The sequence below is a fragment of the Saccopteryx bilineata genome, chromosome 3 (assembly GCF_036850765.1).
Source record: "Saccopteryx bilineata isolate mSacBil1 chromosome 3, mSacBil1_pri_phased_curated, whole genome shotgun sequence".
In the NCBI taxonomy this organism is placed as follows: domain Eukaryota; kingdom Metazoa; phylum Chordata; class Mammalia; order Chiroptera; family Emballonuridae; genus Saccopteryx; species Saccopteryx bilineata.
The window spans coordinates 16,634,031-16,648,040 of NC_089492.1; the positions used below are offsets into that span (position 1 = coordinate 16,634,031).

The window sequence follows — 14,010 nt, forward strand, 5'->3', positions numbered from 1 at the left end:
TAGCATTAGGTTATATTATCTGTGATTCTCAGTGTTTTGGGGTAGAATATTTCAAACTATAAAATATTTTGGTTTTTTTTGTATTTTTTCTGAAGTTGGAAACGGGGAGGCAGTCAGACAGACTGCCGCACGCGCCCAACCGGGATCCACCCGGCATGCCCACCAGGGGACGGTGCCCTGCCCATATGGTGCGTTGCTCTGTTGCAACCAGAGCCATTCTAGCGCCTGAGGCAGAGGCCATAAAGCCATCCTCAGCGCCCGGGCCAACTTTGCTCCAATGGAGCCTTGGCTGTGGGAGGGGAAGAGAGAGACCGAGAGGAAGGAGAGGGGGAGGGGTGGAGAAGCAGATGGGTGCTGTGTGCCCTGGCTGGGAATTGAACCGGGGACTTCTGCATGCCAGGCCGACGCTCTACCACTGAGCCAACTGGCCAGGGCTAAAAATCTTTGTTTTAATTATAAACTTTTTTTAGTCAAGATACTAGTCTAGATGTGTCGGTGCCTTAAGGCAGCGGCTCTCAAAGTCTGATTCCAGACAGACGGCATCAGCATCACCTGGAGCCTTGTCAGAACTGCAGGTCCCCAAGCGCTGGCAGACGCAGGGACCAGGGACGGAAAAACCAGGGCAGGGCCCTGCACCTGGTGTTTTAGCTGGCCTGCCAGGAGATTCTAGGACAAGGTATCTTTACGGATTGGGACTGTTGAGGAAGGAGGTTATCTCAAGATGTTTATGATCCCAGAGATCACTGGGTTAGCATCTTTTGAACTCAGTGAAGAGAAAAGAAGATGTCTGGGAAAAGTCAAGGAACCTCTGGATGGCTCCTATGCCTTCCCCTGCTGTAAAGGTCGTCAGTTGTCGAAATGACCGTACATTGCTTTAAGGGCCACCCTTGTAGAGCTGACATAAAGAAGACATTACGAAGTCACCTTCATCTCTTTCCCTCAAAAAAATCATCTGCCTTGGGAGTACTAAGTATGTACGGAAACCGAGTGGCAAAGGCACCTGAGCAGGGCAGTGAGGGAGCCGTGGCCTGCAGGCCGAAAGCTGCCCGGCGAGCCCAGCACTCTGACTCTGATGGCAGGTGAGAGCCTCTCCTCTGCCCGGCCCAGGCCCAGAACGCGGTGCCTGCACAGCCGTCTCCCGGTGTTGCTGTCGGGTCTGAAGGGGGAGAGTCTGACAAGAGCAGCGGCCTGGCCCAGAACTCGGAGCCTGCCCGGCCGTCTCCCGGTGTTGCTGTCGGGTCTGAAGGGGGAGAGTCTGACAAGAGCAGCGGCCTGGCCCAGAACTCGGAGCCTGCCCGGCCGTCTCCCGGTGTTGCTGTCGGGTCTGAAGGGGGAGAGTCTGACAAGAGCAGCGGCCTGGCCCAGAACTCGGAGCCTGCCCGGCCGTCTCCCGGTTGTTGCTGTCGGGTCTGAAGGAGGAGAGTCTGACAAGAGCAGCGGCCTGGCCCAGAACTCGGAGCCTGCCCGGCCGTCTCCCGGTTGTTACTGTCGGGTCTGAAGGAGGAGAGTCTGACAAGAGCAGCGGCCTGGCCCAGAACTCGGAGCCTGCCCGGCCGTCTCCCGGTGTTGCTGTCGGGTCTGAAGGGGGAGAGTCTGACAAGAGCAGCGGCCTGGCCCAGAACTCGGAGCCTGCCCGGCCGTCTCCCGGTTGTTGCTGTCGGGTCTGAAGGGGGAGAGTCTGACAAGAGCAGCGGCCCCAAAATCTGTTGCAGAAGCAAGCTTTGCTTTGCTGTGACTATTATAAGGTGTTGGTATCCCTGGAAATTTTTCTCTAGTGATTGGGAAGTTGCCTCATCACTTTTAGCATTGTAAGCAAAGAAAAGGAAATCATAAAGCAGATTCTTTTCCTATGTTAGGAATTTGGTGAAAGTAGAATATATTTAAATTTTTCTTTGCAGCAAGAACCGGAGCTCAGCCATGGTCACTTAGTGCAGTGGTCCCCAACCTTTTTTGGGCCACGGACAGGTTTAATGTCAGAAAATATTTTCATGGACCGGCCTTTAGGGTGGGATGGATAAATGCACAAAATAAAATTATGCGACCAGCGTAAAAACTGAAATTTTTAAATATAATTGTCGAAGTTATGAGACAAGTGTCAAGAGTGAGTCTTAGATGGATGTAACAGAGGGAATCTGGTCATTTTTTAAAAATAAAACATCATTAAGACTTATTTAAATAAAATGGAAATAACGTAAGTTATTTATTCTTTGGTCCGCAGCCCGGGGGTTGGGTACCACTGACTTAGTTAGTAAGTACCTGCTGAATGCCGCTGTGTTTTCTGTCTAGCTCTAGAATCTTTTCTTTTTTTCTTTTTTCTTTTTATTCAGTGAGAAGCAGGGAGGCAGACAGACTCCTGCATGCTCCTCGACCCGGATCTACCTGGCAAGCCCCCTATTGGGTGATTATGCTCTGCCTATCTGGGACTGTTGCCCTGTTGCTTGGCAACTGAGGTGAGGCCATGGAGCCATCCTCAGCTCCTGGGGCCAACTTGCTTCAACCGAGCCATGGCTGTGGAAGAGGAAGAGATAGAGAAATAGAGAGAAGGGAGAGGAGGAGGGGGAGAGAAGCAGATGGGCGCTTCTCCTGTGTGCCCTGACTGGGAATCGAATCTGGGACACCCACATGCCAGGCTAACACTCTATCGCTGAGCCAACGGGCCAGGGCCTTTTTTAAAATTTTAATTGACTACTTTGGGAAGCAAGACGTCAAATGCTCCCTAACTCTAGAAACTTTTTTTTTTTCTTTGTATTTTTCCAAAGTGAGAAGCGAGGAGACAGAGAGACTCCTACATGCACCCAACCAGGATCCACCTGACATGCCCACCAGGGGGTGATGCTCTGTGCATCTGGGCTGTTGCCCCATTGCAAGAGGCCATGGAGTCGTCCTCAGCACCTGGGCCAGCTTTGCTCCAGTGGAGCCTTGGCTGCTGGAGGGGAAGAGAGAGACAGAGAGGAAGGAGAGGGGGAGGAGTGGAGAAGCAGATGGGCGCTTCTCCTGTGTGCTCTGACTGGGATTTGAACCAGGGACTTCCACACGCCGGGCTGACACTCGACCGCTGAGTCAACTGGCCAGGGCCTAGCTCTAGAATCTTGATTGCTTTTTAAGAGGGATGACATTTGCTATTTTTGTCAGTGTTTGTTGAATCTCTGACTGTTCCAAAGAGGATTTAATATTGGTTTTAGAATTTTATTAGACAGTAGTTTTTAAAAGTTCCTAATGAAAATAGCCTGTAGAATATAAAAGTATAGGATGATGTATATAAACTAAGTTACTGCACAGTTACTGGAGAAAAACTATAGATTTGGATTTGATATTTATGATTGCCATATAAAAAAAGGAAACACTATCACTTGTAAACAGTATTACTTATTACTTCTAAGATTCATAAGACATGAGACAGAAAATGCCAGTTATTCAGAAGAAATACTGCCTTTTTTAAGCAGTTAGATATGAAAAATATCCTTTGTGGATGAGATTCTTTTCGAAGGGAACTTTGGGAGAGGCATATAGTTTAGGTCTTTAGCATATCCCTAGATACTTCTGTTATCTTTCTAATTTCTAAAATAACTTATTTTCTTTAATGAACCAATAAAATTTCCACTAAAGCTGAAACAGTAAAAAAAAGTATAGTAGTTTTTAAATTGAAAATTAAAATTATCAGTGGTAAACTTTGATCTTTAATACATACAAGAATGTCCTAAAATCCAAAGAAGTAATATATTACTCATCACATTTTCTTCTTATTTGTTTTAAACTTATGATGCCAGGCCCTCCTATTTTTGATGGAAAGAGTGCTTGCTTATCTTGGTTGAGATCCAGCACCTTTGAACTATAGGGGGATTGTAAGGAAGGGAAACATTTAGATAAGAAACTATAAAAGCCATTTCTACATATTTTATCCAATCTAATGTTAGCTGTATTCTTAAATTACCTGTTGTGGCAAGTAAAAACCCAGTAGTTATGTAACATCTATAAGGCGTTCTCTCTCTTCCCCCCATCACCCCCCCCCCCCTGCGTATTGTCTACCAGTAAAATAAAATAATTGCAGCAATTGAAGTTTCTCCAGATATGTTTTGTGTTTGAATCTTATGTATTGTAGATAAATTACAGTTTTTCTCCGTGAGAGTTAGGGCTCTTTGGTGTTTTTTTTATTTTTTTCTTTTGTTTTCTTGCTGCATTTCTTTCTTAGAATAAAATAAGTGTAGACTTTGTCAGAGGAACCGTTTCTGTGGGTGGGTAGCCTGTTCACTTCTTTCTCTCCTCTGTGGTTCTCTCCCTTCCCTGGAGCTTTGCCACTTTGAGAAGGCCTTTTTTATTTTGCTTGAAAAGTCTCAACTTTCCAAAATTCCAAGAATCAATTTAGTCCCTGTGTCCTGCCTTCATTTCCACTGAGGAGTGGCAGTAGGAAGGAAGCTATCTTAAGATATAAATGAAGTAACTATTGAGGGATTACAGAGATTTAAAAAATGATTAGAGTTTATTTTTTTAAGTTTGCTGTATTTTTTAAAAAGATTTTCTAGCCTGACCTGTGGTGGCGCAGTGGATAAAGCGTCGACCTGGAAATGCTGAGGTCGCCGGTTCAAAACCCTGGGCTTGCCTGGTCAAGGCACATATGGGAGTTGATGCTTCCAGCTCCTCCCCCCTTCTCTCTCTCTCTCTCTCTCTCTCTCTGTCTCTCTCTCTCCTCTCTAAAATGAATAAATAAAAATAAATAAATAAAAAATAAAAAAATTAAAAAAAAAAAAGATTTTCTAGATCCTATATTTTAATACATACCTCTATGTTTTAAATGTTACTATTTTACTAATATTATATAGAAGTAGTTGATTTCCTTATTGATTATAATTTAATAATAGGAATAGTTTTATATTTTAACTCAGCCACAATGCCTCACTGCCATTTGTTTTAATAATTTTGCTTGGAATTACGTTGTCATAGTTGTAACATTAGTCAAAACGTCTCCAGGAATCTTTCCTGTATTAATCTACCTTTTGCTTGAATGATTCCAGCTCCAGAAAGCTTGCTGTATTTTAAAGCACTCCTTTATTTTTTCTTAAATGCTAGAAAGTTCTTTATAACATCAAACTACAGTCTGTTTTGTTATAATATTTATAAACCTATTGTAATTAAATATTGTTTTCCCCTAGGTTTTTCTTCCGCACCTGTAGAATATCAGTACTCTCAACCACTTCTCAGCTAAAATTCTTTCCGAATGTTAGATTCCATTTGTTACTGTCCTCTGCCCTTCCCTGAGTGCTCTCTGTTTGACAGTGACATCCTTACAGGTGGTAATTAACCCTAGAACTAGATACAGTTCTGATGGTTTGGACTCACCAGCACATGCATGATAGCAGCAGAGCCATTCCTCTTTATCCGTAGTCAGTATTTCTAGTAGCTTGAAATTCATGAGCCTTTCACAAATAGCTGTATCTAGTAGTTCGCTCCAATGAGTTTGCAGCCAGTGAATTATCGAGGCATTTTCATAAAAAAACCAGTTCAGGTGGAGCTTGCTTTATTTAAGCAGCTTATATCAGTCTCATGTTAAATGTTGTTTTGATTATTTTTTAGAAGCCTTTTTTCTTAATTTTGATACTGGTTCCATCTTTGGAAAATGGAGTTCTCTGGGTTTTGGGCTGGGTTTTGTTTTTTTTCCCCTGCTGTATGTAAACTATCAAACTGAAGGCAAGAAAAAAAGGAGTGTTGACAAGGATGTCAAATTAACTAGAAGTCTTTAAACACTGCTAATGGAAATGGAAATTGAGGTTGAATATATGCATACTCTGTGGTTGACAGTCTCACTCCTAGGTATACAGCCAATAGAAACATGTTCATGTGCTCACCAGCAAATACATACAAGAATGTTCGTCAAAGCTAGAAATGACCTAACGCTGCGTCAATGGTAGAATAGTAGATTGTGCTGTATTCTCACACTATAGGAATTCTGCCCAGTAATGAGAATGGATGACCAACAGTTAAATGCAATAATATGAATGCATCTCACAAACTTACATTAAGTAAAAGAAGTCAGATAAAAAAGAATGTGTTTTATGTTGATAATCTGTCACATTAGATGTCATAATAATGGGCTATCCTTGGTGGTAGGGAGAGGGGATTGATTATCAGAGGACACAAGATGGCTTCCAGAGGCTGGTCGAGTTCTGTTCTCGCTCTGCGTACTGGCCATTTCGGTTTAGTGAGAGTTGAACTGCATACCTAGAGTATATATACCTTTCTGATGTATAGTGTGCTGCCACGAAATCCTTTTTTAAATAGAAGAAAAGTTTATAAATAATTGAATCTTAAGTTTTGCAGAATTTGCACCTATAGTTTTAAGAAGCATGTGTTCTTTATTTGACAAAGAATTAACAGATTATTTTAATTTAGTGTGGATGATTATGATAGGTTCTTTCTGATCACTTTAATTTACCTGCAGAATTTGCACCTATAGTTTTAAGAAGCATGTGTTCTTTATTTGACAAAGAATTAACAGATTATTTTAATTTAGTGTGGATGATTATGATAGGTTCTTTCTGATCACTTTAATTTACCAGTTTCCATTACCCCCTACGCCATTGCTCATCTTCAGCTTTTTCCTTGAGGGGGACTAGGAGTGAGGGGTGTTATAGGGCAAGGGCACATTTAGTATATTGTAGTTATTCTGAAAATTTAAAGCGCTTATAATCTTGCCTTGTAATTTTTGGCTTTTATGAGGTTATTATGAAAGGAAACATATTTGATTAGTATTATGAAAGCAAATGCTGAAATCCAAACCATGAGAAAATTGTTCTTCATAACTGACTTCCTAATAGATTCTGTTTCTAATGACTCACCATTTTATTTGGACCACTTTACCTTTTCTCAGGAAATGAGGACATTAGGAGAATAATTTCTCATAAAGAAACTGAGCAGCCCAATATGTAAAGTTTAAATCTGGCATTTTGTTTAACAGTCATTTTTTATTTTTGAAGTTCACGGATAACTGGGGGAAGTTATAAGTTCTTCAGTTATTTTACAGATTTTATCATTTTGAACTTCTGTTGAAAAGAAGTTGTAATGCATAGATAGTATAAGTAGTCTTTAGTGTTAGATGTTGCATTAACTAAGTGCGGGCCGGGATGAGGAGCGGCGGCCGGCACGTGCATGCTCTGCCGGTGGCGTGCGCAGTGGGACGGCCATGTCGGAAGAGCATGTATATATTTACCACATGACTGGAGCCCCAGTCCTGGGTATTTGTACTGCAGAAATAGAAATTAAAATCACCAAGAAACCAATACACAATTGGTCATAGCAGCTTTAGTTGTCATAGGCACAAGCTGGAAACTACCCAGATGTCCTTCAGTGGGTGAATGAAGAAGCAGTCTGTGGTACAGTCTATACAGTAGAAATCTATTCAGTGTAAAAGGAGCAAACTTTTAAAGCTAGCAAGGTGACCAGTTGTCCTTCTTTAGGGAGGACATTCCTTTTGTAAGTTCTGTTCTCCCTCGAAAAGCGTCCTCCTACATGTCCTCCTTTTTGATATTGGAAGACTCATCTGTAAATGTTTGTATTCAATTGATGTAGTCGATCCATTGCATGTGATATGACATATTTGTATCTAAATGAGTACTTTTTTCTTAGAATTGTTATTTAAAATTAATAAGCATGTAAGCATAATTACGATATAAAATATGACAAATGTTTTTATTATGCATTTATCATATAGTGTATTATTGTTGCAATGAATAAAATGTTTATTTTATTTACGATATTGTTTTCTTCAATTTATTTTTGTCCTCCTTTTCATTGTAAAAAAAGTAGGTCACCTTAAAAACTAGCAAACTTTTGCATTGCATGTAACACTTCCCGTGAATTTCGGAAACGAGAGTGAGGCAAGCCAGCCTCAGAAGGTTGTGTTCTGTGGTTCCGTTCATTTGGCAAAAGGCACAAGGGACTTTTAGGGATGATGGAGCTGTTCTATATTCTGATTGTGGTGGTGGTTACACATATGTTAAAATGTATAGAATTATATACCAAGGGAAAGAGTTACTTTTACTGTGTGATATTTTTAAAAATAGATGGTATGTGAAAATAGTTTTTATTGTGGTCCTGGAGTTTTTACACCTTTTATTTTACATATTTATTTATCTAACAAAGAAATTGTTAAAATAATTGAGCAGTCCGTAACTCCTTCCAGAGCCTCATGTATGTAATTGTTAATCGCCACAGTTACTATTACATCCTTCCTAGTTAGTAGAGAGGTAGAGATGGAGGAGGAATGGCTCTGTCAAGAGCGTGGAACTTTTCTTTAATGGCTCTTCCTTGTAATCATTCTGTAGAATGTGAAACTTGTGTTTTTAACTAGGTTAAAATTTTATTAAGTTAGTGAATGTCACTAACTTTACCTTGTGGGTTCATCTAATGGCAAGATCATAGACATCAAGGTGCACAGCAAGAATACGGCTTAGGGTGTTGTGTCTTTCATCTTGTTTCTCTTGCTATCTCTTTCTTCTTTTTTCTGTTTCTTTCATATTTAAGTGCTTTCAGTGAGGAAGTGGAATATGTGTCTCTGTGAGTTGTTTTTATGGACTACAGTTTGAAAACCAGACGAGAACAATGCTTTCATATTCCACAAGACCTCTGTGTTGTTCTCATCCAGTGGGAGGTAAAGCCAAGTAGCTGTTGAACAAGTACATTGATCAAGCACCCCTGGCATGTAGGGGATATCCCAGTGACCCTGCCAGAAGTCCCCCTCTCTTGTAGCCCACATGGGCGAGCACTGGGAATGAGGGTGTAATACTACTGTATTGCATTTTGAGGAATTGCTTCCCACCTCATATGTTTTAATCATCTTAATATCTGTCAGATTAGAAAAGTTGTTGAATTCGTTCAAATCTTTACCAGATTGGTAAAGAATAATTCTTAAATTCTACATATGTTTTCTACGTTTGTATCAGGAAAGCATATTGGCATTGTCATTCCAAAATTATTGAATAATGTGATAATCACAATAGTCACATAGCCTTGGTGAGTGGACTCTGTCATTGAATTTGTAGTTAAATTGTTTTTGTCATGGTGAGTAGAGCAACAGTTACTTGGCTAAAACGCGTTTTTATGAGTTATGTAAGATGATATAATGCTTGCAAACAAAATGGTGTCAAGTTTGTAAGAAAATGCATGATGAAATAGGTGGCTTCTTGTTAAAGTTTTTTCCTGTTCTCCCCCACCCCCCAGGAGAAATCTCAATTACTTTTCCAATGCTTACGCAGCTGCAGTGAGTGCTGTGGATCCTGATGCCGGGAACGGAGAACTCTGCATTAAGGTCCCATCGGAGTTATGGAAACACGTTGATGGTAAAATACCAAGATTATATTAACTGTCCAGTACAGTCATGTTAGATACAGTAACTACAACTTTTACCTGAAAATGATATCAAAATTGTAAATTGAAATATACACAAGATGGAATCTCTTCTTTTTTCCTTAAGGATTGCAGGAAAAAAGCAAGCAAGAACTGTGACAAAAATCAATTCATTTCACTGTTGTTTTTAAAGAAAAGTTATTAAAAAGTAGCTGGATGAAACAGTTTGTCAATATTTGAGAACCCACACAGTATCGAATCTGTTTAGAATTACAGCATTTACAGCAGGAAAGATCCTTAAAAAATGATCTGGTTTAATTCCTTCCTTTTATGGAAGAGTCATCTGAAGTCCAGAGAGCGTAAATGACCTGCTGAAGGTCACTAATTAGGAGTCGAGTCAAGGCCTCGAGGTAGGGCTTCCAACACTGCTCTGCATACTTTTGAGCCTAGTCTTAAGTTTTGTCGTCTTAAAGTGATAGCCATTATATTTATATATACCTTCTGCCACCTTTATTTGGCCTTAGGAAAAGTAACCATGAGAAGGAAGTAAAAGAGATGTTATTTGGATTTTGTATATTTTCAGTAGTTTTTGTGTGGGGTATTTTTTGTGGGGAGAGGTTTGCCTAGTTTAGGGGACAGACATGGAAGGTCATCACTGTATGCTCAGAGATCAGATAGTCCATATGGTTATACTGTTTTAGGGGAAACTAAAAGAAGCAACTTTTAACCTTATGAAAGCAACACATTTATTCTTCAGAAATCAAGCAAGATGAGAAACATAAAATAATGCATAAAGTAAATTCTTGGGTAGCATTTCCATCTCTTCACCAACTCCCTAAAGTCTACTCGGGTTAACTATCTGTGTGGTAATATTATAAGAGAACAACCTTTTTCTTATTTTTTGTTTTTTGGTCAATCTGTTTTTATGTTTAATTCTTTTTGGCTTCTATGTCCTTTATTTACTTAAGTTAAACTTACTAGGTTAATTATATAGGCATCAAGTGTACAATGCCATGATACATCATTTGTATAGTGCATTACATGTCCACCCACCACCCCAAGTCAAATCTTCTTCTGTTTCCATATATATGACCTGAAAAGTAAGCTTTGAATGGAATCTAGAAGGACGTAAGTGTCCACTGTGGGAGTTTTGAATTGTTTTCTTTAGGCAGGATATCATTGTCAGGAATGTTGACATGAGGACTTGGCATAACCAGAGCTGTATTTTGGGAGAACACAGCAGTGACTAGAGTTGAATGGAGCCCGGGACACCTGTGAAGGCAGACTCTTGAGTTAATGTAGGTGGCGCAGTTGGTAAGGCCTGAGCTAGGTTAGGCGGTGTGGTTTCTCATGTAAAACTGAGCCTGGATTCCTTTTTATGTTCAGTGTAAGCCTGCCCTTATTGCATAGACCACTATTACTACTTATATATTTATGTATCAATGTATGTGTGTATTTATTTGTTGCAGAATTAAAGGTCCTAAAGATACACATCAATTTTTCTTTGGATCAGCCAAAAGGAGGTCTTCATTTTGTGGTACCCAGTGTAGAGGGAAGTATGGCAGAGAGAGGTGCTCATGTTTTCTCTTGTGGGTATCAGAATTCCACAAGGTAGATGATTCATTCTTATATATTTCAGTTCATTTCATTTTCTAATTGTATTTTTTCTGTGTGAACAATACATGTATTTAGTGTAAAATGAGAACTGCCAGCTTGACCCCCAAACTTCTACCTCTTTTGAATCTTGTTCTGTTAGTCATTCCTCCTCAATCTTATGTCTGTCCCTCTTCTCTCTCATTTGCAAATGTGCTGTTCTAAAATCATCTCAATCAGTTTTTTTATTTTTAAACTTTATATTGAAGTAAAGCAAATTTACATAAGTTGTATGTAGAAAGCTCAGTTAATTTGTACGAGTGAAAAAAACCATGAAACCCACACTCACATGAAGGAAAGGAACACTCAGCATCTCAGAGCACCCCTTTCACCCACTGCATCCACACTGCAGCCACTCACTGCTCTCCCCACTGCCCTGCCTGTACGCTCCTGCCATGGGTAGTCCCTACTCCGATTTCTGAAGTACCACAGGATAATTACACCTGTTTTTGTACTTTATATACATGGAAGCATATACATTATGCTCTTTATATTTGGCTTTGTTGAACAGTATGATAGTAAGATAATTTCATTGTGTATAATTGTAGGTCATTCTCATAGTTCATTATACTGTTGAAATATTACTTTATAATATGCGTTTTCTCCTCAGATTATTAACTCCTCCAAACCAGGGATGATACCTTAAACTTCTTTGTGTTTAAATGCCAAGTACAGACCATGGCACATAATAAAATCTGACCTGACTTGATAGAAAGTCAACTAGAAATTTATGTATGGCTTTACCAGCACTGTTTGAATTTATACAATGCATCACATATACTAAAAAAGTAGTTTTCTAACTTTCAGAATAGATTCTGTATATCATTCATGCTTTTTAAAACTTTATTATAAGCTTTATTAGTTTCTGGAAATGAATGCTACATCAAAACTGATTAATATGAATGTACAAGTGAAACTTATTTTTAATTTAAAAATTGTAAACTAAGAATTGCTTACCTCATTTAGGGTTTAAACTGAAGGTACCACATGATATATTTACATAATATTACCAAATAATATTTGGAGACAGATTTCAACCTTAAAATAAATTTTTTCAAGTTGCACAGTGAAAAAATTCCAGTAGTCAAATAGCTAAAGTTTCTTTTTGTAGATACTCTATGAATGTTAAAATAATTTATATGTGGTTAAAGCAATGTAGGTTACACTTTCAACTTACATTGTATTCCATTGATTTTTTTTCTTTCTAGGTTTTGGTTCCCATGTGTGGACTCGTATTCAGAACTGTGTACGTGGAAGTTAGAATTTACAGTCGATGCTGCCATGGTGGCTGTCTCCAATGGAGACTTGGTGGAGACAGTGTACACCCACGATATGAGGAAGAAGACCTTCCACTACATGCTCACCATTCCAACGGCTGCCTCAAATATCTCCTTGGCCATTGGACCTTTTGAAATACTTGTGGATCCGTATATGCACGAGGTATGGCTTCTTGCTCCTTTCCTCCCGCCCTTTCCTCCTGAGAAAAAGAAGGATATTAATGAAATACTAAGTTTTTGAAAGCTTCTTTTAGCTGTCAAGAATGTCACTCGAGAGAAAAGGATTTCTCGTCTGATAAATATTTATTGATGTGAATTCCACAATGAATTTCTTCAAAATGTGATATTAATATTTCACATTTTTTTCAACAGAGGGCTTCACATTCAAAAGAGCTACAAGTGTACCTCGATTAGAGTATATAGGTTGATTTCTCTAACTAATTCTGTTTATTAGCAATGTCATCTTTTTGTTTGGCATCGGTGTATGAATGTTATAGTCCCATATCTGGATCTGAAAAATTGCAGTTCAAAATTAAAGAGCAAGATTTGTTCTCACTTCAGAATATCGAGGGAAAGAAAAGGCTGAGGCAGGGTTAGCATTCTGGTCAACAAACTCATGAAGGCTTTTCCAGTTTCCGCTCATCCCATGTCTTGCAACAAATCATTTATTAATCAGTAGGCCAAATAGTGCATTTTGGTCTCCCCAAATATGGGACAGCTTGTGGTTAAAAAGTAATTTAGTGGTTATTTGACCCTCTTGATACTGTGCACGTTTAAAGTAACATTTGAGTGGATCTCGTATTTTCTATTAGTCCTTTATGTTTCATTTGTAGTTTTTATTACTTTTAATGTCAGGCTTGGACTGCCCATGTAGATCTCAGTGGCATTTCTTGAGTTATGTAAGCAAAAGTGAGGACAGCCAGGTTTCCACTGTTCATGAGCTCCTTGTCTGCTCTTATGTTTGCTTTCCTGAAATTCACAAGATTTTTGAAATCAGTTGTGGAAAATATTCAAGATATTTTATGAATAGTTTTGCTTTTACTATCTTGGCAGTGTCTCTTGAAAGTATATTCAGTGATAAGATTGGCAGTGAATTTTATTATCTTAGGTAAAAAATTAACTTTAAAATCAACATTTGATTAGTGCCTATTTATATGTTGGAATATTTTTTTTACCACTCAGAGCCACTGGATGAGAGAAAGGCAAATAGTCAAGTATTTTTCTTGAATGCTTAGAGCCCGTGTTTTGTCTTCCTCTGTCTCACAGTTTTAATCCCCCCTCCCCAATATCCATAGATTTTCTATCATGTAGGTTTGTCTGAAAGTGAATTCTTTTTTTGATGAGTATTATTTTTTGTTTGTGTACCAAGAGGAGTGTTAATCATGATGCCAGTCGGGGCCCTGGTTCAGTGGATAGAGCATTGGCCCAGAGTCCCAGAATTGATTCCTGGTCAGGGCATACAGGAGAAGTGACTATCTGCTTCTCTCCCTCTTCCTTTCCCAAAGCCAGTGGCTCGATTGGTTCAAGCATGGCCCCAGCCACTGAAGATAGCTCAGTTGGTCCGAGTGCATCAGCCTCAGGTGCTAAAAATAGCTTGGTACTTGAACATTGGCCCAAGATTGGGGTGCTTGGTGGATCCCAGCCAGGATGCATCTTGGAGTCTGCCTCACTATTTACCCTCCTCTCACCTAAATTAAACAAACAAACAAAAAACACATATTCATACCTGACTATAATGGTAGTA

At 39.4% G+C, this 14,010-nt stretch overlaps 1 protein-coding gene across 5 annotated transcripts in view; it reads left to right on the forward strand.

The window, feature by feature from the left end:
• Positions 1-14,010, forward strand: part of TAF2 (TATA-box binding protein associated factor 2) — a 79,230-nt gene that overhangs the window by 12,741 nt on the left and 52,479 nt on the right. For 4 of the 5 annotated variants that reach the window (XM_066265758.1, XM_066265759.1, XM_066265760.1 and 1 more), the window contains exons 4-6: positions 9,211-9,329; positions 10,806-10,947; positions 12,198-12,429. In XM_066265758.1, coding sequence (XP_066121855.1) covers positions 9,211-9,329; positions 10,806-10,947; positions 12,198-12,429 — 493 coding nt within the window. Of the gene's footprint in view, positions 1-9,210; positions 9,330-10,805; positions 10,948-12,197; positions 12,430-14,010 lie in introns of those variants that run through there. The other variant, XM_066265762.1, reaches the window with a different exon arrangement.